We start from the raw sequence: 22,197 nt of genomic DNA on the forward strand, positions 1-22,197 counted from the left end.
GATCTCTCATCACAGCAGGTCTCTGGTGCTTCCTGGTCTGATCTAAGGATTTCAGTCCTTCCTGCTTGGCTGCCTGATGTGAGCAGGAAGTGGGAGAGTGAAAATGGCAGCAAGGCTGAAAGCATTGAAGGCACGAGCATGTGGGATAGTGATGGGGTTAGAGTTGACACGACCAGGTCCTAAGCCTTTCTGATGTGTAATTTGGGCAAAGACATGTGAAAATGTTAATGCTAATCCATGTAATCCTGGGCAGGATGGCAGGAGAATGGAGGTGTAGTACAGGTGCACGTGAGGTGCCTTTTCCAGCAGTATATTACACTGTTTGGCTGTGTCCTGCATGGGCAAGAAGCTCTCTGGGATGGGAATGGTGCCCAGTTTTGGGTCTGTGCGTGGTGCTCTGTCCTGTCTGACTGTTCAGAAGTGTTTTGAAGCTCTGCAGCATCATTTGTGGGTGTTCAGAGCAATGAACACCAGCATCCTCCTGAGGCTGTGAGTCTGGATTTGTGGTGTGTCTCTGGTGAAGATTTGGAACTGATGTCTGCAGTGGCTGGAGCACGAGCTCTGGCCCTTGTTTCTATGTTCACACTTTATTGGGTTGTCGGTTAAAATGAAAAGCCAGGCTCTACCTGGTGCTGGGAGCTCAGCTTTGGTTGGGAATGGTGGCTTGATGTGTTTTGAGGCAGGTGGCTTTGGGGATGTGAGTGGCAGCACTGATAGCTTTGGGGTGCAGGGCTGAGGCCAAGCAGAGTTCTCTCACTTCAGGGTACTTAGAAATGACTTTCGGGAGGCTGAAAGCCAACTCTGCCAAACCATTTAGAAACTGTTCAAAGACAATATATTAAGACTTGAAAATGTCAGTAGTTGAGAGGCTTTGTGTGCTTGGAGTCTTTGTGGAGCAGGCTTTGGGGCTTTTTCCTGTTCAAGTGATGGATGAAATGGTAAATGTGCTTTTATGAGAGAGATCCTGCAGTCATGTATTTAACAGCTGGGACCTTGTGGAGGGGTAAAAACAAACCAGAATGCTGGCAGTGCTGTGAACCAGGGCAGCTCCTGCATCATTACCTAGCTCCAGCAGGGCTGTGTATGAGTCCCTTTGCTTTGACTGGGGTCTGAACCGTGTTTGTCAAAGGTTCAAGCACCCAGACCTTATTTTTTGTGAAGTGATCGGTTACCTCTTGTCTTCTTCCAGCTGTAGCAGTGTCCTGCTTTGTTCCCTCCAGCCAGAGCGTGGGGACAGGGACGGCTGCGCAGGACGGGGAGGTGAGTCAGTGCTGTGAGCTGCTGCATCAAGTCCTTCCCGAGGTCTGTGTCTCATTATCTTGCTATGCTCCCTGAAGGCAAGAATGCATCCTTCCCCCGATTCAGGCTTTGCTGGCTTCCTCTTAGCAGCTTCTTTGCTGACTTTTGTGTCGTTAGTAAAATGGGGCTGATGACTGATGGCCAAGGGACCGTGTCCTGGCCCTGCTGAGTCTGGCTGCAGCTGGGTGGGCTCATGTTAGGCTTGAGCAGCCCTCTGTGAGCGAGGCTCTGAGAGCCCTGCTCTCTGCCAAGCGGCCCTAAAAATATTACAGAAAGCCCTGCAGCTCGCACTAAAAACACTGCAGAAAGCTGTGCCGAGCTGCTGTGATGTTTTTCTTCCTTTGTTGGTGCCTGCAGAGAGTGTGGTTTGGGTCTGACCACTCTACTCCCGTGCTGCCAAGCTGCCTTCCCCTGCTGAACAGGGTGCAGTGCTTTGGAGGCAGTTTTCTTGCTCTGAGGTTGTGTGTTTGCTGTGGGATGTGACATGAGGTTTTCCCAGCAGGTGGACAGCATTTGGGGTTGCAGAGCTGGTGAGCTGCAGTTTGTTGCTTTTTAGCAGAAGCTTTTAAACTCAGGGTTGTTAAACTGAGCCGAGGATGTTTAGGAGGGCAGCGCTGCCCTGCAGAATGTATGTGAAGGATTTGTTTTCTTTCTCTGCCTTGCAGAGCTCCAGCTCTCCCTTGAAACAGTCTTCCAGATATAGCGGCTGTTGCTAACACTGAATGAGCCTGTGCTGCACTTGGGCAGCTCTGAGCCTCTGTGTGCTGTGCAGGATTCAGTCAGTGCTGCTTGAGTTTAGCCAGAGCAAGTGAAGCTGGCATGCTTGGGTGGCTTCATCCCACTCATCAAACTATAAATAGTAAATGTAGCCCAAGTGCTTGCTGGGCTGACTTTGGAAGTTTTCTAGGCTCACCTTGGAGGAAGGATCTGTACTGAAGCACATCAGCCCTGGGCAGAGCAGGGCTGGAGGTGGTGATGTACAGGAACCTGCCTGCAAGGTTTGAGGTGGCAGTCAGTACGTATGTCCCTGTCACTGTGGTCCCTGTTGGGTAATATGGGAGGATGTTTAGGAGCAATGGTGCTCCTGGTCCCAAGGATGGGCTGGAGTGGGGCAGCAGCTCTGTGTGACACTTGGATGCATTAACACATCCATCACACATACCTGCTTGCCCTCCCTGCTCTTTGAATTTCAGTCCACCATGCTCAAAGCTACATGCAGTGGATGGTGCTGTGCTCAATGCATCTTTCCAGTGGCTACCTGGCTTCTTGCACCTTATCACAACCACAAGCTCCATCCCATGGACTATTTACATCAGCACACAGCAGAGGGAGGGTTAGCTCTTCCCAGGGCTGCACAGCATGCTTCGGTGCTCCCACCAGCATGAAGCAAAGTGGTTATGCTCTCCCTGCAATCTGCACGACAGTGTGTGCTGGGCTGGGACTATGGGTGCTCAATATAGGGTACAAGGGGAGGGAGGTGTGGGAGCTGGGACAGGGCTGAGAGCAGCGAGGACCTTGGACTGGCCTCCAAGAGGGACTGTGATCATGGTGGAGAAGTGCTTTAGCCTGGAGCATCCTCTGGTGCCAACCTGGGAGTGGGGTGTATGGCTGGGTGGTGCACAGCTCGGGCTGTCAGCTTGTGGCACTGCTTGCTGATGGCTCTCCCAGGTGCTCAGTGCATTTACTGGATCACTTAGGATCAAAAAAGCCTTCCTGGTCGCTATCCAAAAGTAATGCCTCAAAACCAAGCCTTCACGGAAGGGGAATCTCTTACGCAATGGGGGGAGAAGGCTGTGTTGATGCTGATGCTGCCTTTTCAAAAGCTGCTGTTGCGTAAGAGCGAAGCCTTGGGCGGCACAGAAAATGTGGAGAACGTCATTTCCCAAAGAGCTCGATGCAGGATTGCCTCCTGAATTTCTTCCTCGATTCTTATCCAAAACTTCAAGGCTTATGTAAATCCTGCAGGTTCGCTGGCAGTTTGATGCGCTGAGGCTTCAGAGGATGTTTCTGTGCATAGCCCGGGGGTACGACTACTGAGAAGAGTCTCCTCTTTCCTGCGTTGCTATTTTCCAGCTCTAGCTGCCTTAAGCAACACTTAAGAGGCCCCAAACTTTCCAGTATTATCTGCTGGTGGCTACAGGGTGAGAAGATCCGCTGCAGAGAGGCTGGTGGTAAGGCAGGAGGAGGGTAAGAAGCAGCTGCTGGAGGTGTGCTGTTCTCCCAGTGCCCCGTGCAGGTTTTAGTGGATGTCTTTATAGAAGTTGAAGCTGGTCAGTTGGGAGTCCCTGCTTGCAGCTTCATCCTGTCCAAAAAACCAGGAGAAAACCACCATTCTCAGCATGTTCTGATGCTCGGAACCTCTGCTTTGCATGTGCCGAGAGGTGGATGTGCTGGGAGCTTGCTGCAGGGACTGGTTTCAGGTGGCAGCCTTGATTTCCAGAACCCATAGCTTGTATGTTTGTTTTCCAAGTATCTAAGGCTTGAAATCAAATACGCTCCGAGTATTGCCATTTAAATTTCCTTACATTAATCTTAATGCTGGCTGCTAACTGAGACCAGATCTTTCTCAAAACACATCTGGTGACCGGGCACGATTGCAGCCCTCCCTTCTTATGCGTGTGCTTTGCTGGAGAGCTGTGAGGCTCTGCAGGGGGTTTGGAAGCACAGAGAAGGGGCTGAGCTGCTCCTGGGGGTGCATCACGGAGCTGCCAGGCCTGGTTTGGGATCCCACGTTGATGTAGAGGTGGCCTCGGGGGCTCATCTCTGTGTTTATTTTGCCTCAAAAGCGCTCATGGAGGCTCTACCTTCACTTAACCAAATCTTTCTTGGTGAGGTGAGAGTTGTCGTGCAGTTTCCTCTTTATATCCTCTTATGTCACGCCGCCCCGCCGGCTGAGAGCTCTCAAAATAGCTGCCAATCCCTGTAGGTTTCACTTCAAGGTCTCTATTCTTAGCCTGCTGGTTAGCTGAGCAAGCCGCCTTACTCAGTAGTCATGAGTTCAAGGACCGAAGGGTAAAGAATAGCAAAACTTGTGCCATGCAGAAGTTTTGTTTGCGTTTCATGGCAGCTTTGAAGGGACGGCTCGGGCACAGCCCTACCCAGCAGCAGCCTCAGCTTGATGTGCTCAAAGGGTTCCACACCTACGTGAGCATGAAATAAGAGTTGCCGACGTTGGTGTGTGCTCCGGAGGAGGCAGACGGCTCTGCAGACGGGATGACTCAGTGCACGAGAGTTCATTAAGTGCCCTTTTGCATCTGGCCCATCTTCAAGCAGGCTTATCTTACTGCGTCTCGGTGCTGCCCCGATGACCAGATACGTGCACAGCAGGAGTGAAGCAGAAGTGAATGTGGGATGCGGAGCGGTGGCTTCCCAGGAGCGGAACTAGCTGGATGTTCTCAGCCTCAGGGCACAGCTCTGACTCTGTCTGCGGCTCTGGTGATGTTCAGCCCGTCCTGTAAGTGCCTCTCATATCCCTTGGGGGGGTTTTCCTTCCTTGAACAGTGTTGACTCCTGACTGGGGTGGGTTGGCTGAAGGTATTTGGGAGCATCCTTCTCATCACACTGAGTGTTGCCTGCATGGAGCAGAGCTGAAGCTCTGACCCCACTGGGTCCATGCAGGAGCAGGTCAAGTTCTTTGCTGATTTGCTTACCCGTGCTCCATTCTCAGCCCATCAGAGCTTTCTGCAGCCTTGCAGTTGCAAGAGAGGAGCAGGCAGTGGCAGCCCCAGCCGTAGCAGCAGGAGGAGGAGAGACTCAGCTCTCCTGCTTTGCCATTTCTAGCTGTTTCACAGGAAACTGATCACATCTGAAGGTGTTACCCAGATGGGTACGTAGCCCAAAGGACCGACCCTGTGTTAGTCCTTTAGCAGGGCTTATCTGTTTCTTTAGAGCGCATCTCGGGATTGATCTTGCTTTCCAGACTTCCTTTAAATTCCTTCAACTTGTTGAAGCTGCTCGATGCCATCTCTGCTGGGTTTTGATGGGTTCCCAACTGGGGTGGATCTGGCACATTGCATAGAGTGATCAGAGCACAAATGGGCCAGCATTCCACACCCAGAACGTTTGTGGCATGGCAGAACTGAGCTTTCCTGGGGCAGAAGATGGTGGCTGTGACTTTTGCTAAGCACTCTATGCAGGGTTGCTGGGGAGTGAGTGTTGTGTACCAAGCTCACATCCTGCCTGTGCTGTGGGTGATGGTCACGTGCAGGCGAGGCCCTTGTCCTGTGCTTGGTTGCTTCTTTTAAGATGTATTTTTAGGTGCTTTCTGGCTTCCTCTTCCTCCTGCACAGCGCTGCACTCCTTCTTTCTAACTCCCTCTTCTAGGATTGCTTTTTTTGAACAATCAGTTCCTCCTTAAACCTGTTTTTGCAGGCCTTTGTCTGAGCTTGGGAGCTGTCCCAGTTTAGCATTAGCAGCTGCTGGCTCTTTCTGGGTAAGCAAGAACAAATAAAGGTTTAGAGTGAATGAATCATTTGAGCCTTATCTGTCTCAAAGCCGGGACAGCTGTGTGACTGCTGCAGGAGCCTGCAGGGCACAGAGGCTCCTCATTGAGGCACTTCTCCTCCAGTGGTCAGTGCTTAATGGGTTTGTGCTGCTGAGCTTTGACATGGTGAATTCTGCTATGTTCCTTTGAGCTTTATCCCACGCTTGGTTATGAAGCACAGCTCCGGACTAACTCCCTTTCCTTCAAACTTTTGTTATGGGCTCCTAAATAAATTCAGCCTGTAGGATGCTTGAAGTGATTTAACCTGTGGGGAAGGGGGTCAGTGGCTGCCGAGCACGATGGTGGGACCCACATATGGATGCAGTTGAACAGACACAAGGTGCCATGGGGACTGCTGGTGTTTCTGGGGCTCTGTGCTGAAGCTGAGGAGCACAGCCAAGCCTCAGCACTGCAGGAACCGACGTGGCTTTGCTGGTTTAAGAGGCAGGATTTGTAAGATAAGTGGCGTTGGTTTGATAACAGAAATGTGGGAGTAGGGAGGGAGCAGCAGATAAGCCCTAGGCTCGTGCCTCAGAAGTTTTGCTCTGGTTCTAAGGTGGGGATTTACAGTGGAGTTGGTGTTTTGCTGAGATGGAGGGGATGATGCCCGTTCCCCTTCCCCTCCTCCTGCTGTCTCTCTCTTCTGGCAGCCCAGATTAGGCTCAGCTCACTTTCTTCTCTGCCTTAACTGTCACACAGGGCCTTGCTTACAGCACCGGAGCTGTTGAGGAGCGGGTAGGATGAACCAACAGGCTCAGATATGTGACCACATAATGCAAACTCCTCTGAGCAAATCTTCACTGAACACATGCTGTAGTGCCTGCAGGCTCCCTGCAGATGCTGCAAGGTTTTGCTGTGCAATGGGACAAAACGTTTCCTCACTGCAATGCTGGGAACATGAACTGCCCTCTGCTTTGTGGCAGCAGTGGTAAACCTTGCTGTCGACGTGGCAGGAAGAATTAAGGAATTGCAATCAGGGCACAAGTGCACAAAGGCTTGTTAGCACACTGACTCTCCACTGGAAGACTGTAGGTTGCACAGAGCTTTGCTTGGAGCCCCAGCAGTGTGTGTTCAGGGCCATGGGCTTCTGTAGTGTCAATGATTCCTTGGGCCTCCCAGAGATGGGCATTGATGGCTGGGGCTCATGGCACGAAGCAAAGCAAACAGGGTTTGTACAGCCCTTACAGAGCTGTGCTGGAACCTGCTTTTCTAGTATGACAGACCAGGTCTCAGTTGTTCTGCCTCCTTAAAGCAAGCGTGCGCTCAAAGTGGGTTTGGCTTTTCTGCCTATAACTAATTTTTTAGCCATTAGGTAGATTGGGATAAAAGTCCCCGCTGGATTTGTTGTTGTGAAGCTGTGTTGTGTGAGTCTGTGCCTGGCTGCATGCTGGATGTGACTCCTTCCTCGTCAGCTGGATGCTCCTGGATTAAATCAGGGTTCACCTGGAATAAATCACAAGCAGTCTCTCTTCTTCCATCTCCAGGGCTCTGCCATCACAAACAGCTGCTCACTGCAGTAGGTGAGTGGAGGCAGTGAATCCCGCCAAGCCTTAGTGTCCACAAATGACTAAATCCTGCCTGAAAAGTCCAAGTATAAAAACATTACTTCTCAGTTTTGGCTTGGCCATGTGGATTGCTGGAATGGAGCCATCGTGGTTGCTTGGCCAAAGAGTAGAGCAGACCCTTGGGTTGGGATGGGGGGAAATGGGGGCGGGGGCTGCTGCAAGGCTTGGAGCAGAGCTCAACCAGCTCACAGTGCTCACTGGTGCTGCTGTGCCCGCTGGCAGAGTGTGCTGGCAGCCTGCAAGCCCTTGCAGTTCATAAATAACTGTGGGGGCTGGAGAGCTGGGACAGTGTCTGGTAGAGGAGTTGTCATGCCAGGCTCTTTGCAAATGCAGCACCTTAGCTGTGTTTGGGAGGTGAAGCTCCTTCTTGCTGCTTGCATGGTGGGGATCTGTGTGTTGCCTGAATTTGCTTGTTACTTTGGGTGGTGGTGGGTCTGTCCTCATCACAGCCTGGCTGCCTAATTCTCCTCCAGGTTTGTATGGATATAAGATGGAAGACTCGATGCTAAGCACTTAGGACACTGCTCTGGGAAAGGAGAGCAGCTCAGAGCATAGACTTTGTGCTTATTAATATCTGTTTAACATACACTGAGTAAAGCAGGAAAGGGGATGGAGAGCGAACTGCTCACAGCCCAGTCCAGTGAGGTGTCCTGGGAGCACGGATCTTCCTGTCCCACCTCTGCAGCTGCAAGTGCAGGTGCCTATAAACCCAGCAGTTGTTCAATGCTGGAAGCCCCTGACCTGCTGCTGCTTCCTGTGCTCCCATCTCTTGCTCCCTGGTGGTCTGGGTTTGCTGTTGGTTGAAATAAGAGAGCTTGGCTTTGATGGCTGCATCTGGTTGGTCTGGGTCAAGCAGAGCAACAGTGTGATGCTGCAGTGTCCCTCCTCTGCTTCCCAAAGGACAACCTTTGTGTCCCTGCTCTGAGAAATACTGCTTGCAGGGTCTGACTGCAATATATGGATGGAGATAAGGATAGGGCTTAAGGCAAAAAAATTAAGAGAATTTCCTGCTGCTGGTGATGGAGGCTGGATAACACTGATTAGGAGCTCCAGCTCCCATCTGTAGCCTCCCAGGAGAAGCTGCTCTGCTTTCCAACCTCGTGCCCAGCGCCTGGTTGGATCCTTATGGGATTTATGCATCAGCATCTGCAGTTCTTGGTCCATCTGATAGTTTGCAGGTCCACGGAGCTGATGAGATGCTGCATCCCTCTGTGTCAGGATGGAGCCTGGCAGCCCAGACACCCCCGCGGCGTGGCCAGGCGCAGTGGTGAGACGCTGGTATGCGAGATGTAAACTCAATACCAAAGTTTAGATTACAGCCCTGTGAAAAACATCAGCTCCCCTAAATGGAGCCCAGATGGTGGAGGAAGCCGTATGGCGCGTGGAACCGATGGAGGGAGGCAAGCAGTGGGATGGGACCAAGAGGAAAGAGGTAGAGTTACAGCCCAGGGAGGCTGTGCACTTGGCCACAGCCCTGACACAGGTCAGCCCATAACCCAGGCTGGATATTCCTCATTCTTCCTCTCCCCCTTAACAGCAACTCCGGAAAACGAATGTCTGCTGGGTTGCATCAGTGTAAACGCAGTGTTTCCAAAGCTGAGGTTTCCCACAGCCTGTGACAGCTGAACTGTTGGGCATGAGAGGCTCTTGGGCAATTGGCAGGAGAGTGGGCATATGTGAGGCTGTGGCTGCACAAAAACTGGCTTGGAGCTTTGCTGGGGGAGAAGGATCCTGCATGTCAGCTGCAGCAGGTTCAACACTGAGGGTCCCATATGGATGCAGGGGATGGAGCTGCTCAGGTGAGACATTGCTGGGTGTTTTCCTGAGCTGAGATTGGCTCAAGGTCCTGGTGTTGTGAAGATATCCAAGGTCCCAGGGCATGACCAACAGGCTGGAAGGTTTCAGAGTGGAACTCGGTGCTATGTGGGAATGGAGTGATGGAGAAAAGCACCGAGGTGATGGGGGGCTCACAGGGTGCAGCCTGAAGCTGGGTTCTGCAAGGCCAGGTGGTGCTGCTTGCAGTGGGATGGAAGCATTCAAATGATTCTGAGGTGATGAGAGAGCTAATTAGTGCCTTCCTGTATGGTGATATGGGATGGCAGCAGGCAGAGCTCTGTGTTAGGATGTGGTGAGGATGTGCTGGGCAGTTTGGAGTGCCCATCTCAAGAGGGGTCAGCACATGAAATGAGCATTAGGAATGGCTGTGTTAATTGGCCCCTATGTGAACTAGAGGGCTGTGGGAAGGTAATGGGAGGTAAAAGAAGAAACCGGGGTTCTTTGAGTTGGTGAGAGGGGGCCCTGAACACATCTAGATGAGATCAGTGCTCTTCCATTAGGACCCTGCCATCCTTCCTCCTCGTTCCATCCTTCCCACATCTCCCTTCCTCCCCCTCCTTGTTAGAGCTGCTGTGTTTTCCCTCCCACTGGTTAAAGGAGATGATGGAGAGGAGCAGGAGCCCCATCCCCACTGCCTGCACTGCTGCTGGTGCGGTGTTCGCCTCAGAGAGAGCCCACATCCCTTGAGATAACAGTGTGTGCAGGAGAAACACACCCCTCCCCTGGGAGATAAGCTTGTGTGCAGACACAGCCTGAAGATAAACACCCAGGAAGGCAAACATCCAGGCTGTACACCTGTATGGGCACAGAGCACCTGCAAATACCCTCTGCAGCTGTGTGGATGGACACAGAATAGGTTTTGCATGGCTTGAAGTTGCTGTCATCTTCACTTTTAGTTTTCCAGTAGCTTTTGGATAGCTTCAGCTCACAGCTCGGAGTCTTCAAGCTCCTTAATATTGCAGGAAGGGCTTTGTTAAGCTCCTCATTTCTCAGAGAAGTTGTGAAATTGGCACCAATTAAACCGTCGCTGACATGGCCTCGCCGCAGTGGGAGTACTCTGTAGGGGATTTCAACACATTCTGGGGGACCTTTCCTGTGTGAGTGGGTTTGGGGAGAGGAACTGCTGTTGGATTTGATGGGGGAGTGGATTTGCAACACCAGCAGAGGTTGGGAGCAGCACATGGTTTAGGCTGTAATCCCTGAGTTTGAGGTGTCTGCAGTGGGAGGCATCTGAGCCTGCACCCATCATTGCTGTGCTGTATTGTAATGCCTGCAATGGGGCTGCAGCTGCAGACACCACTGAGGTCTGCACTGAAATGTGGACTCTGGCTGAGGCACTGCAGTTGCAGCCACTGGATTTGGATCTTGCTTTGCTGTCAGGTTCCAGAGGTTTATATTTCAGGACTGACTAGGAAATAGTGCAGGTGCTGTCATGTATATCCCAGGTCAGATAAGGGGCTGAAGAGTCTGGAGATGCTCAGCTCTGCGTGTGCTCTCTCTCCTAGTACATCTCAGGGGCTGTTTCTGCATTATTTCTGAGTCTCTCAATGGAAGTTAAGTGATAAAGTGAGCACTGAAGCCCTGAAAACAAGGGGGTGCTGTGTGTTATGCTGCTTTAGAAGCAGTGGGACAACAGCAGTGGTGCCAATACTCCTCTGCAGATGTAGTGATGCTAAACCTTTGCAGGTGAAGGCTCTCCAGAAGTAGAGCTCCACTCCCCAGCCTGCTATGCGGATTGTAGCGATGTGCTTTGACGCTTCACTTGCACTGCGTGATTGTTCTGATATAAAATAAATACTGATAGTGGGTTGGAACCAAGCAGAGGGTGGTGGTTCTGCGTCTCATCTGTCACCAAAGAAGGCTTTGCTGCATTGCAACCTCAGCTTGGGAGCGAGCAGCAACCTGAGGAGCCCTGCATGGACAGGTAGGAGCCTTGTAGGGCAGCAGATGCCAGCTCAGAGCTTCTTGTTGGCATTGTATGTATTGCAGCTGGATGCTGACCCTTGGGAGCTCAGTTGAAGCTATGAAGTGCTCCTGATGTGGATGCAACTGAGCAGAAGTGTCTGCAGCTTACCTGCTTTGCTTTCTTTCTCCTTGAATGTGCAAGGTTGTATGTAAATCTTGTTGGTCTTGCTAGCAGAGGTTTATCAGTAGGAGGTCAACAGGAACTGGTGTCAGGAGAGATGATGCTGGTGGAAGTGCCATGGTGCTGATGAAAAACAACTGACCAGGGTTGAAGGCTTCAAGTCTGAATAGTGCCACATGTGGGCCATCAAGCAGGAGAAAGGGCTTCCCATCACCTTTGGAGCACAAAGATCTCAAGCAGTTCCACTTCAGAAAGGCTGCGGCTTGTTGGAAGACTCACAGCTGCACAGTTCTGGATCTGCCTTGGTGTAGGACATGGTGGTGAAGCTTGGGCTGGTTTCATCAGCAAAGAAGACCCAAGGGATCCAGAGGAACGGAGCAAAGCAGCGCTGTGATGGGGGCAGAAGATAGTTTGCAAGTTGTATATAGGCCCTGCAATGCCATCCTAGCAGTACTGTGTCTGAGCTGATATCACATCAAATAGCAGCAAAAAGGAGCCCTTGGAGAACAGTCTGGATCCTCATTCCTTCCAAAGAGCTCCCAGTTCTGTCTGCAGCTCCTGTTTGTCTTATTGGCTGCCTTTTATTTTTTTGCTTGTGGTTTGAGGTGTGGATTCATAACGGCGACAAATGATGAACCCTTGAAAGATCTGTCAAGCTCAAGGAACTGGAAGGAATTTTTCCTTCTTGGTGAGACCGTGCTGGATGTCCTGTTGGGTTTGACTTACCCGTGAGTAACTGTGCTGTTGGGTGGAGGTTTTCTCCTTTCTGCAGGAGCCCAGACTGGATGATGGCCTGTGACAGCGATGGGAATGAGTGATAGTGCTTGGCTAGCACACCGAGGTCATTTCACACCACGCAGACGTGTCGGGGACGATGTGCCAAGTGAGCAAAGAAGGTGGAGGGTGTGACAGAGGAGAAGCCTGGGAGGGGCACAGGGTGTAGGATGGGGTGCTGGCACATCTGGAGGTGGGACGGAGAAACTTGCAGAAGGATTTGTGGGTTGGGGCTGGCGTGAGCTTGGGCGTGTGCTGGATCTGCATGTCCTCCCTTCTGCTGCCTTATCTACTGGCTTGGGGCAGGAGGCCTCCCAGCACTGCTGCTGGCCGGAGGGCATCCTTGCATAATCCAACAGCTTTCTTCTCCATCTGTGCAGCTTTTTCCTCTCTGCTCACAATTCAGGTGTTGCTGACCATGGGAGTGAGAGATGCAACGTGGCTGGAGCTCACCAGGCTGCTGGTTGCTTTTCCTATGTACTTTTAGCATATAGATATCCTTGTTAGGGAGAGAGGGCTGCCCCACATGCAGATCTCACAGGAGGTGCTGGAATGAAAAAAGCTCTGTGAGTGGCACCTCATTACAACATCTGGTGGTTTTGTTTTGTCAGAATATCTAAATGAATTGCAGAAAAGCCATTGATTTGCATGGATTTGATGCAAGGATTTGGTCACAATGGTATCAAGTAGGTTTGTGGATTAGGATGGCATTGGGTTTGCAGATGCAGGCTCAGCAAAGCAGCTGCAGCACCTCCATCCTTCCTTCCCACTTGGGAACCTTGCTAGCAATGTGTGCAGCTTGCAGGGGCTGAGCAAGCAGGCTTCTCCTAGCATCCATCCCTGGGCTTTAAGCTTGGTTTCTTCTCCAGCAGCAGCCATATGCCCTTTCCACAGCCCACACAGTTTTTCTTGGGTTGCAGGAGCCCTGGCAGCAGGCTATCAGAGCTGACGTCCCTGCCAGGACTCTGGCCAGACCAGCTTTTCTTCTCCCCTTATCACCTTCAGCTTCAGGAGCAGGGGAAGCTGCTGTGCAGCTGCTGAGCTGTGGCAGAGCTTTGTTATTTGGCAACCAAGGGAGAGAGTTGAAGAGTTGTGATGGCTGTGGAGGGACCACCTAAGAGAGCATGGGAGGTTGGCAGGAAAGAGCATTGAACAAAGGAATGGCAAATTGATGTTGAAACTCCTGGAAGGGGGAAAGAGTTATTGCTGTAGAGAAGGAGAAATAACATGGGAGTACAGGGATGGCTTGTCACCAGATGGAGTGAATGGTCCCGTGGGGATTTATTTTCAGCTTCTGGCAAGTTCAGCCCTATTCCTTGTGGGATTAGGTCCCTTCTTTCTTGACCTGTTGCTGGGCTTGGCTCTGGGGAGCTGCTCTGGCAACCAGCATCTCCTCCAGCACTGCTGCATTGTGGTGGTCTGGGCTGTCAGCACCCATTTGATACGGAGCAGAAGAGTCACCTTCAGGAGTGCTGGGACCAGAAAGTGAATCTCTGAGCTCTTGTAGCCTTCAGCAGTGACCTTCTGGGGACTCTTTGGCCACCTGGTCCTTAGGGTGAAAGGCTCCATGTGTGAGGATGGAAGTTAGAAGAGCCAAGGGGACAACTTTTCCAGCCTGGATGAAGTGCTGGAGCAGGTCCTGCTGGGCTGTAGGCAGGGTAAATGGCCTTTTGGAAAGTCACCTGTGCAAGAACTGGGAACATACCCTTAGGATGTGGATGGAACCACGGGAGAGGACTCTTCTTGCCTTGCAGCTGCCCTTGGGGACCTGGTGAACTGCAGCAGGGACCCCACCATCATCCTGTAGATGATGGCAGGGATGATGTGCTGCTGTAAAAGGAGAGAGAACGTGGGCAAACCTCAGCTTGTCCCTCTCTGGAGCCAGCTGGAGCCATCAGGAATCCCTGCAGCAGCTCCCGGTGACGTGAGTGCCTGAATGGCTGCCCCATTGGGACACAGTGCTGCTCCCATCCCACCCCCCCACACCAGGAGAGTGGGGTGAGCTACAGCAACAAAAATGCACCCTTCCATTTGGGTGACTGCTCCCACTTTTGAGATGAAAACATTTGTTCCTGAAATTGGAGTCATTCCTGGGATTGCAACACCCAGGCTGTGTTTCCAATTAATCTGCTGAAGTCGTCATGCATTTCCAAGTGCCTTGGCTCAGCAGAGAGAAATCTGGCACTGGGCTGGCTCTGAAATGCCAGCTGAGATGTGCGTGGTATGAAATGAGGAGAAAGCAGCCCTGGTGCACCCAGACCCTGGCAGCTGGCATGGGATCATGGGGGGAAGGCACGGGGCAGCTGTGATGTGGCTATGGGGGATGTGGTGGAACACAGAGCAGCTCCCTCCTGGGATCAGAGAGGTTTGGAATAGTTGTCGAATGACCATCGGGTTTTTCCTGCCTGGTTTCCTTCTGTTTCTGGGTGTGTGTTTTCTTTTGGGGCGAAGGGGGGGGGAATGAAGTGAGTTATGCTCAGTCTGCTCGCTGCGTCTGCATGAGGATATTTACAGCCTGACTGCTGCAGCAGTGCTTGCTGGGGTGTTGGTGATGGATCAGCCCTGACACCTTCCCTGTCCTCCTCTTGGGGTGCTTCTACCCCCAATAGAGATGGGCTCAAAGCTGGAGGGGTGCCTTGTTTGGAGCAGGTTGGTGCCTGCAGTGCATTAGCCTGAATGCTCATGGCTTTGTCTGCTGAGTCTAGCAAGCCAGCACGTGGCACAGCACAAGTGCAGAAGCCAGACTTTTAAGTGCTGCTCTGAGTTGGAACTGGCAGATCACTGGAATCGTGGGATGCAGCAAGGGGCAGCATCATAGGATGCAACACAGACCTGCTGCCATCCCTGCTTGGGCTTTGCTGTGCTGCTGGGGGCTCCATTGGAACACATGAACCTCTGCAGCAGCACTGGGTCCTGGTGCTGCATCTCCATCTCCATCAGCATTACAGGGAGCTGCAGGAAGGACAGAGAGTCCCTGCACAGAGCTGCCTTTGGAGAAGGCAAGGAGCCTGCTTGGAGCTGGAAGTGACCTGACGGATTCTTCATCTCCCATGTGATTTATTTATTATTATTATTATTATTTTCTTTTTTGGATAAATGAAATTGGATCTCAAGGCCTGTCCCAGCTGGGTGGGAGTGGTGCATTGCGTTCGCCCAAACGCTCATGGAAAAGCCGAGCTTGCGTAGGAATCTTCCCTTTCCAAGAATGAAGCTGAGGCCCCCCTCCCTCCTGAGTCAGCAGGGGTGATGGATGGGGAAGCTCAGTGCTCTCCTGCTGGGGTTACCATTGCCTTTTCCCTTCAGGGCTCTGTAAGGAGCATGCAAATGCTTTTCACCCTTTGGAACCTGGAGCGTGGACGCAGCATCCTCCAGCTCTTCTCTATCTGTGCCGCTGGTTTCCCTGCAACAAACCCACTTTGTCTGAAGCTGGAAAGCGTTAAGGGAGGACAGTGACAAGTCCACTCCCAGATTGGATCATGTTTGCTTTCCCATCTGTGAGGGCAGCACCGGGGCAGTGCGTTCTTGTGCTGAGTGCAGTGTGAGCCTGCGCACCCTCCTTGGAGGCCGGCGAGCAGATGCGTAAGAGCCTGAAAGAAGGCAGGGAAGCGAGGAGAGATGGGGGAGGGCAAGTTAACCACTGGCGTGTAGTGCTACAGTGCATCAAATTCAGCTGGTTTCCCAAGTTTTGCTCTGCGAATAGAGCTTTCCAATGTGTTGGAACAGTCTCTGCTGCGTAGACGTTTAGCAAGCGAGGATGTAAGCTTTCTATATTTGCTTGCAAGACAATAACACTGCTGCTTTCTATTTTTAACATGTCATGAGGGACAAAAATGCACTTGGGAGCCTTTGGGGAGTGGAGCAGCTGGGCTGCGGATGGGGATGGCTCCTGTTTCTCTTGCTATTGAGGCTGCGGGTTCTTCTGCCAGCCTTACCCACTCACAAGCAGTGGGCTTACGTTGGTGTGGGTTGCTTGCAGGGTTTTCTGGCTGCTGATGTGCGTGCTGGAGCAGGGGTGGGCATATCACCACTCCTTTGGAGCAGACTGTGAGGACTTAGTGTTGGACTTGCTCCCTAAGGGCTTAGATTTACCTCCTAAGCTGGATGCAAGGAAGGGATCTTCTGCTCTCTTGTTGGTTTGGTTTGCTTTGCTTTTCTCCCTGTGCAGTGCAAAAGCCCAGCAGCTTCAGGGCTGGGGTTCATCCCAAACCTGGCTGCTGGGCACAGGGGTACAGCCGCAATCTGAGCATGGGCAGGGTTTGCACTTGGCAACACAGAGTCAGCTTGGGCTGTGCATCTCATCTTGCCTTCCTTCTGCTTCTAAATCCCTTTGGAGCTGAGTTTGGCTCTGATTTTACTGTCCTGGGTTGGGTGCAGCTGCACAGGGTTGGGACAATGGCAGGAAGCTGCTGGCCGTGCTGTCCTCATTGCTGGCCAGGCAATGGGGCTGAGTGGAGCCGCCTCCGCTGCTCCTCCCGTGCTATTTCCATCGTATTGTGCGGAGGAGAGGAAGGATGTTTCCAGCCTTCTTCCTTTCTGCCTCAAAGGGATGTGGGGAGGGGGCGGGGAACGGATTTTGCTGGCTGCCCGTTGTGCAAAGGGCTGGGAAGCACCATCCTGCTGTGCCCAGGTTGAGGGGTAAAATGAATGTGCTGGAGTATGTGCTTCGTTATGATCCATCTTATTGCACATTCCACTTTGCAGAGCCTTTGCCATTTCCACCTGCTGCTGCTTGGGGCCCAGGTGCCAACCACCTGCCTGAGCCCACGCAAAGCTGCCCTGTTTATTTTGTCTAAAAGCAATAACCCCAAAAGGAGGAGGAGGAGAGGATGGGGGGGGAGGGGGAGGGAATACCCACTCCAGCTTAATTGCATTTAATGAGCCTGATGGGGCCGGCTGCCAGCAGGACAGGGCTTTGCCAAGGTTCCTGCTTGCCCGTGAGAACCACAGGGGTGTGGTAGCTGTGCCTGGTTCTGCAGCTGCTGGGAGAGATCCCAGGGCTCCCACCAACCTCTGCCTTCTATGGGGTGGCTGCATAGGGCAATGCTGGCCATGGGGGATGCCCAATGACTGTGTCAAAGGGATTGGGAGGATCTCTTGCAGGTGCTGGAGTCTTGAGCATATTTGGGGCTGAGTGCAACCCTGCAGTGTGCACCCAGTGGGGTGATATATGGGGTCCTGGGTGGTGATGTGGTTTTGGCATTAGCTCTGCGTGGTGGTCTTATATCCACCAGGGAGACACTGGTGCAAGCTAACACTGCTGCTTTGGGATCTCTAGGGCTCTCTTTGCTGTTTTTCCTTCTCAAGCAACACAGCAGCAGGATTGGTCCAGCATTCTGGGCAGCATTGCTATGTGAGCACACTGTGCCCTGCTGGCACCCTCTGTGCCCCACTTTGGCTGCTGGGGACACCCATGTCCTCCTGCAGCTGCTATGTGCCTGCTCTTCCTGTTCTTTCCTGGCCAGATCTGGGATGAGCCCTGCTCAGACCTGGCCCTGCTGCCTTGTGTGGCTTTTCCAACCTTTGCTGCATTCCCCTGCTTCAGTCCAGCAGCTCACATGCACTTGTGCTGACCCAGGGTGGTTGCCACTGGTGTCCCTGTAGGAGTGCAGGAGTGTTTGCTGGATCCAGGCACACTTCAGCTCCATCTGTGCTGAGGATTTGATGCCTGCACCTTGCCCCATTGCACCAGCTTAGAGCTGGAGGATGCATTTTACAGCTTCTTGGTGAGGACCCAGGGCAAAGGATGCCAGAAATGTACCTGTGCAGGAAATTGAAAGTGTTGGTGGCTTCCTTCCTCTGACATAAATAGCTCTTGCCCTAAACCCCAGCTTCTTGCCCTAAACCCCAGTCTCAGCTTCAGTGCTGGTTGGAGATGCTGAAGCACTGTGAGCCCTATTCCCTATGCATCCCTTTTCCTATGAGCCGTGCCAGTGCTGTTCTTCCTACTCCTTGCTCTCCTGCTCTCTGTATTGCATTGGGCTTGAGTTATTTTTACCTTTTTTTCATGACCAAATCTGGCTTCCATCCCCAGCGTTGGACCTCGGCCAGCGTTTGCCAAAGGGGTTTCCTTCTCTGCAGCCTGCAGAAAGGCCTTGATTAAAGGGCAGATCCCCTTGAGGAGTCACTGGGTATTGTGGGAGCTGAGGCTTTTGTCTCAGCAATTCCACATCAAGCAAAGCACCGCTTGTGAGCCCAGAGCTCCTCCCTGGGGGGGTTATGAGTCAAGCTGGGCTCTTGCTGTGTTGCACGCAGCAATTAAAATGAGAAGGAGACAAAAAAAAAAGGGCTGAGCTGGAACATTGGTGACAGCAAAGCAACGACCCAGCACTAAGCAAGGCTGCTGCAACCTGGAGAGGCTTAAGCAAAGGGGATGGAGAGCTGGCTGCTGGGTGGGATGCTGGGCACACCTGCCTTATGCACCCATTAACACTGTGGACCCCCAGAGATGCTTTGGGCACCAGAGCAGGGCTGCCACGGTCCAAACCGGTTGGGAACGCTCTCCTCCGCTTGTGCAAACGGTTGGTAATTGAGGGAGAGGTTTATGTAATCGTTTGATCTCTCCTCTGCTTCCCTTGGCACGGAGGCAACATCCTCTCGTGCTGATGTAAGGAGCCGGTGCTGGAAGGCGAGGCGTCCTGCGTGCTGCTCCGAGCTCCGCACCCACCTGCTCCGGGTGCAGGGAGAGCTGCCAGAGCCTCAGCAAAGCATTGGGAGCACTGCAGGAGGGTGGTGGTGCTGAGGTTGGACACTGTCTCCTTCTGGAGCCTGTGCTGAGGGAGGAGATGGTGCTGCTGGAAGACGCCGGGGTGCTGGAGTTTGGGTACGGCACGAGGACTTACTTGCTTGGAGCTGCTGCGCATCACCTGCTTTCGTCTCCTCCTTTGAGGCTTGGTGGTGTTTAAGGCTTCAGGAGCAGGTTGTGGGATCACCCCTTGTGCAGCTGCTGTGGGATCTGTGCCTGCAAGGTGAGGAGGTGCACCATGCTGCGGGCTGCACTGCAGACCTCATCCAGGCTGTGATACCAGGTGAGGGGCTTTGGGGAAGGAATCCAGTGGGGGGGGGGGGGGGGGGGGGGGGGGATGATTCCTCTCTGTGCTCTGCTTGGCTGAGGACTTTTCCTGCTTCTTGGCACTTTCCAACAGCAGAAGCTGCCCACGTGATTCTGGGGAGCACATAGTGCTGCTGGCTTTCCCTGCAGCAAAGCTCTTTGGTGCTGGATTTCTATGGATTTCAGGGGGGAGGCTTCCCAGGGACAGTTCAGGTGCTGCTCTTTGGGATGGGGCCGTTGTGGGTGGAAACTGCAGCCAGAGGTGTCCAGCTGTGGCAGGGATAGATCCTATATCCACCCTGTGGGCACCACTTTGTGCCAGGGTGCTGCTCACAAGGATGCGGTCTATCTGCAGAGCAATCAATAAATACTTAGTACTTATTCCTATGCTGCCTGCCCGTGGCTTGATTCAATCCTGTGCCCTTAGGCTTGAACCACCACCAGCTTTCCAGGCTCATCTCTTTCTCAATGCTTTGAAGGTTTTAAAAGTACCCCCCTACAGCAGGGGCAATATGGGGGGGGTGGGGGGCTGAGCTGCTGGCATGCATGCAGGATGCTGTGGGAGCTGTGTAGAATGTGAAGGAAGCTGCTTGGTTTAAGCATTGCTTGAAGGAAAATTCAGGGCTGGGAATACAATTTGAGGCTCTGGGGGGTAATTCTATGATGCAGGGTTACCTGGAATCCTCTTGACCGCCTTCACCCTGCAGGCAAAACACTTTGGAGGCCAAACCCAACAATGTGGATTTGGGAGCACTTTGAAAAGCTGCTTTGGAAAAGGCACCAAAACACAGCTGCATGGCTCCTGCATCCTACCTGGTAGCATCCTACCAGGATGGATGAGGTTTTCTTTCCCCTTTTTGTATTCCAGATAGGGAGAATAGCCCAGCGAAATTAAGATTGGACTTTTGCATCTCCCAGCTCGCTGCCAGCATTAATAAGAGCTGCAGCTCCAGGTGCAAAGCATTTTTGCTCTGGTGCTTGTGTAATGCAACCTGACCCCAGCAGCAAGCTGTGAGATTTTGGGTCCTGGAGTCATAAGTTTCAAAATGTAACTGCACGTATTTGTGGGGAGAAAATTCCAAGGAGTGCTATTAAATGTCTGACTCAAAGGTCATGAGCTGCAAATAACCAGTGGGAGTCATCTTAGCCAGCCCTGGGCTGTTTGCTGCTTTATGTGGGTCTCATTTATGGCTCAGGTTCTGATTTAGGTGCTGGAAATAACCTCAGTAATGTGTTTTGCTCACAGGTGTATGTGCATGGGGTTGTTGGTTCCAGGTGCATTGCTTTTAGTAGTGCTGGCACATGCTTTGGTTACAAGGTTAAGGTGGGTACGGCTGCTGGGCTTCAGTCATCAGGTGCCTTGGATTTTTCTACAGGGGAGGAAAAGAAAATGAGGTTTTGAAGAGTCAGAGTGAAGGGAAGACGCAGTTATAACATTGTGGAAAAAGTCTTTAGGGCTCGTCATAGAGATGCATCATCCCCTTCTTGTTTTGGAGCAGGAATGTGATGTCTGGTAGGGAGGAGTGGGACCCACCCACATCAAGCCCTTGGGGCTGGAGTGAGCATCAGCTCCCCATGCTGCCCCTGCAGGCCTGGGGAGGAGAAAAACACCCAAATGCTCTGATTTTATGGGGTCTGTGCAAGCAGGTGGAGGTGTGGGAGCAGAGGGACACGTGGAGCATCCCCATAGGGCTGCAGCACCCATGTGCCACATCCCTCCCCTTCACCCCAAGGTGAAGATAACGGGATGATGATGCTTTTCTCAGCTTTGTGGGGAGCACAGTGTTCAGCCCCATAATTAAAGCCACTATCTCAGTCCATGTGCCCTAGGGGCTGCAGGGAGGTTATACGAGGTACCCCAGCTCTGGGATTTCCTATTGCTGGAGTCCCAGCTTTGTGATCTTAACGTTATTTCAACATAATCTATTTTGTGTGTGTGTGTGTGTGTGGTTTCTTATTTAAGTGTTTTTAATTTGAACAAATCCCCCTTGGGCTGATTTTTTTTTCTGTTGCTTTTGCGTGGCTCTGGAGAAAACCTTTTTTCCTTTTATTTCAGAGGAATGTTTTTAATCACATGCATTTTTCAACCCGGCTGAACCCTGAACCTTTCACAGCTCATCAGCAAAAAAGATGGGAAAGGGGTTTCAAAAAGTGCATATAGCTTGGCCTCAGGCAGAGCTATAGGGCTGTATTGAGGGCTGCAGGACCTGGAGGTGAAGGGCTGCAAAGACCCACAGCTTGCTTTGCTCCATGCATTTATACCATTTGCTTCTGCTTTTATTTCCCCATTATATAAGCACAGGTCACTGCTGCTCATGCCTGGTTAAAAACCAAAGGATATCGAAGCAAAGATTTCTTGTTGCTTTCTGTTTTCATTGAGGGTGGCTCTGTATGCAGCAGCCTGGTTCCCCATTGCCCCCAGCAGAGAGTGAGCTGCACCAATGCAGTAATGCACTAAAGCCTGAGAAAGTCAGTGCTGCTGCCTGTCAAAGAGCATGGCAAGGTGGGAGAAGCCCCATATCCAGTGCTTGGAGGTCACTTGCAGCAGGTATCACCCCAAGAAGGAGATAGCATAGAAAGCAAAGGCTTCACTGCAGGAAAAAGCAGCAGGAAAATGCCTATAACTTAGATGGAACCACGCTCACCCTGCAGCTTTCCCAGGGCCTGTTGCAATCTCCCCTTTCCACGGAGGAAGGGTGGAGCTGCAGTGTGACCTGCACAGGTGGGGAAGGTTTGTGCAATGAGTTTGGTTGCCCTGGGCCATCGCCTCCGCACAGGGCCCCACTGCTTTCCCCTCCTTGGCTTCCTCCGGTTGCGCTGGCGGAGCAGTGTTTTCCTCCTTGCCACCTGCCTGTACCCAGTGACCCAAAAAAACAACCCTGGCACGGTGGCACTCACAGGGGTGACTTCACCCCCTATTGCATGAGCAGTGCTGTGCTTTTATTGCACCCCAAAGCCCCTCCTGGGCTGTTAATGCAATGCCATGCATGGTTAGTGCAGGGGAATTGGTGTGTCCTTGCAGCGAGGCTGGCTCTGGCTGCATTTTGGTGGCAGGGTGATGCGCTGCTGAGCTCTGTCCTTCCCATGTGAATGTTCTAACCAACTA

The 22,197-nt window shown here is 52.2% G+C and overlaps 1 protein-coding gene across 9 annotated transcripts in view; it reads left to right on the forward strand.

The window, feature by feature from the left end:
- The window catches only part of HDAC7 (histone deacetylase 7), a 56,289-nt gene that overhangs the window by 19,273 nt on the left and 14,819 nt on the right, over positions 1-22,197 (forward strand). For 4 of the 9 annotated variants that reach the window (XM_015886853.2, XM_015886856.2, XM_015886855.2 and 1 more), the window contains one exon: positions 1,190-1,260. The exons of 3 other annotated variants lie outside the window; for them this stretch is intronic. Coding sequence is in view for 1 of the 6 variants with exons in the window: in XM_015886846.2 (XP_015742332.1) it covers positions 4,651-4,753 (103 nt within the window). In the remaining 5 variants the exon portion in view is untranslated. Of the gene's footprint in view, positions 1-1,189; positions 1,261-4,018; positions 4,754-17,655; positions 19,069-22,197 lie in introns of those variants that run through there. 2 more of the 9 variants (XM_015886846.2, XM_015886854.2) reach the window with 2 other exon arrangements.

The sequence above is a fragment of the Coturnix japonica genome, linkage group LGE22C19W28_E50C23, assembly GCF_001577835.2.
Source record: "Coturnix japonica isolate 7356 linkage group LGE22C19W28_E50C23, Coturnix japonica 2.1, whole genome shotgun sequence".
In the NCBI taxonomy this organism is placed as follows: domain Eukaryota; kingdom Metazoa; phylum Chordata; class Aves; order Galliformes; family Phasianidae; genus Coturnix; species Coturnix japonica.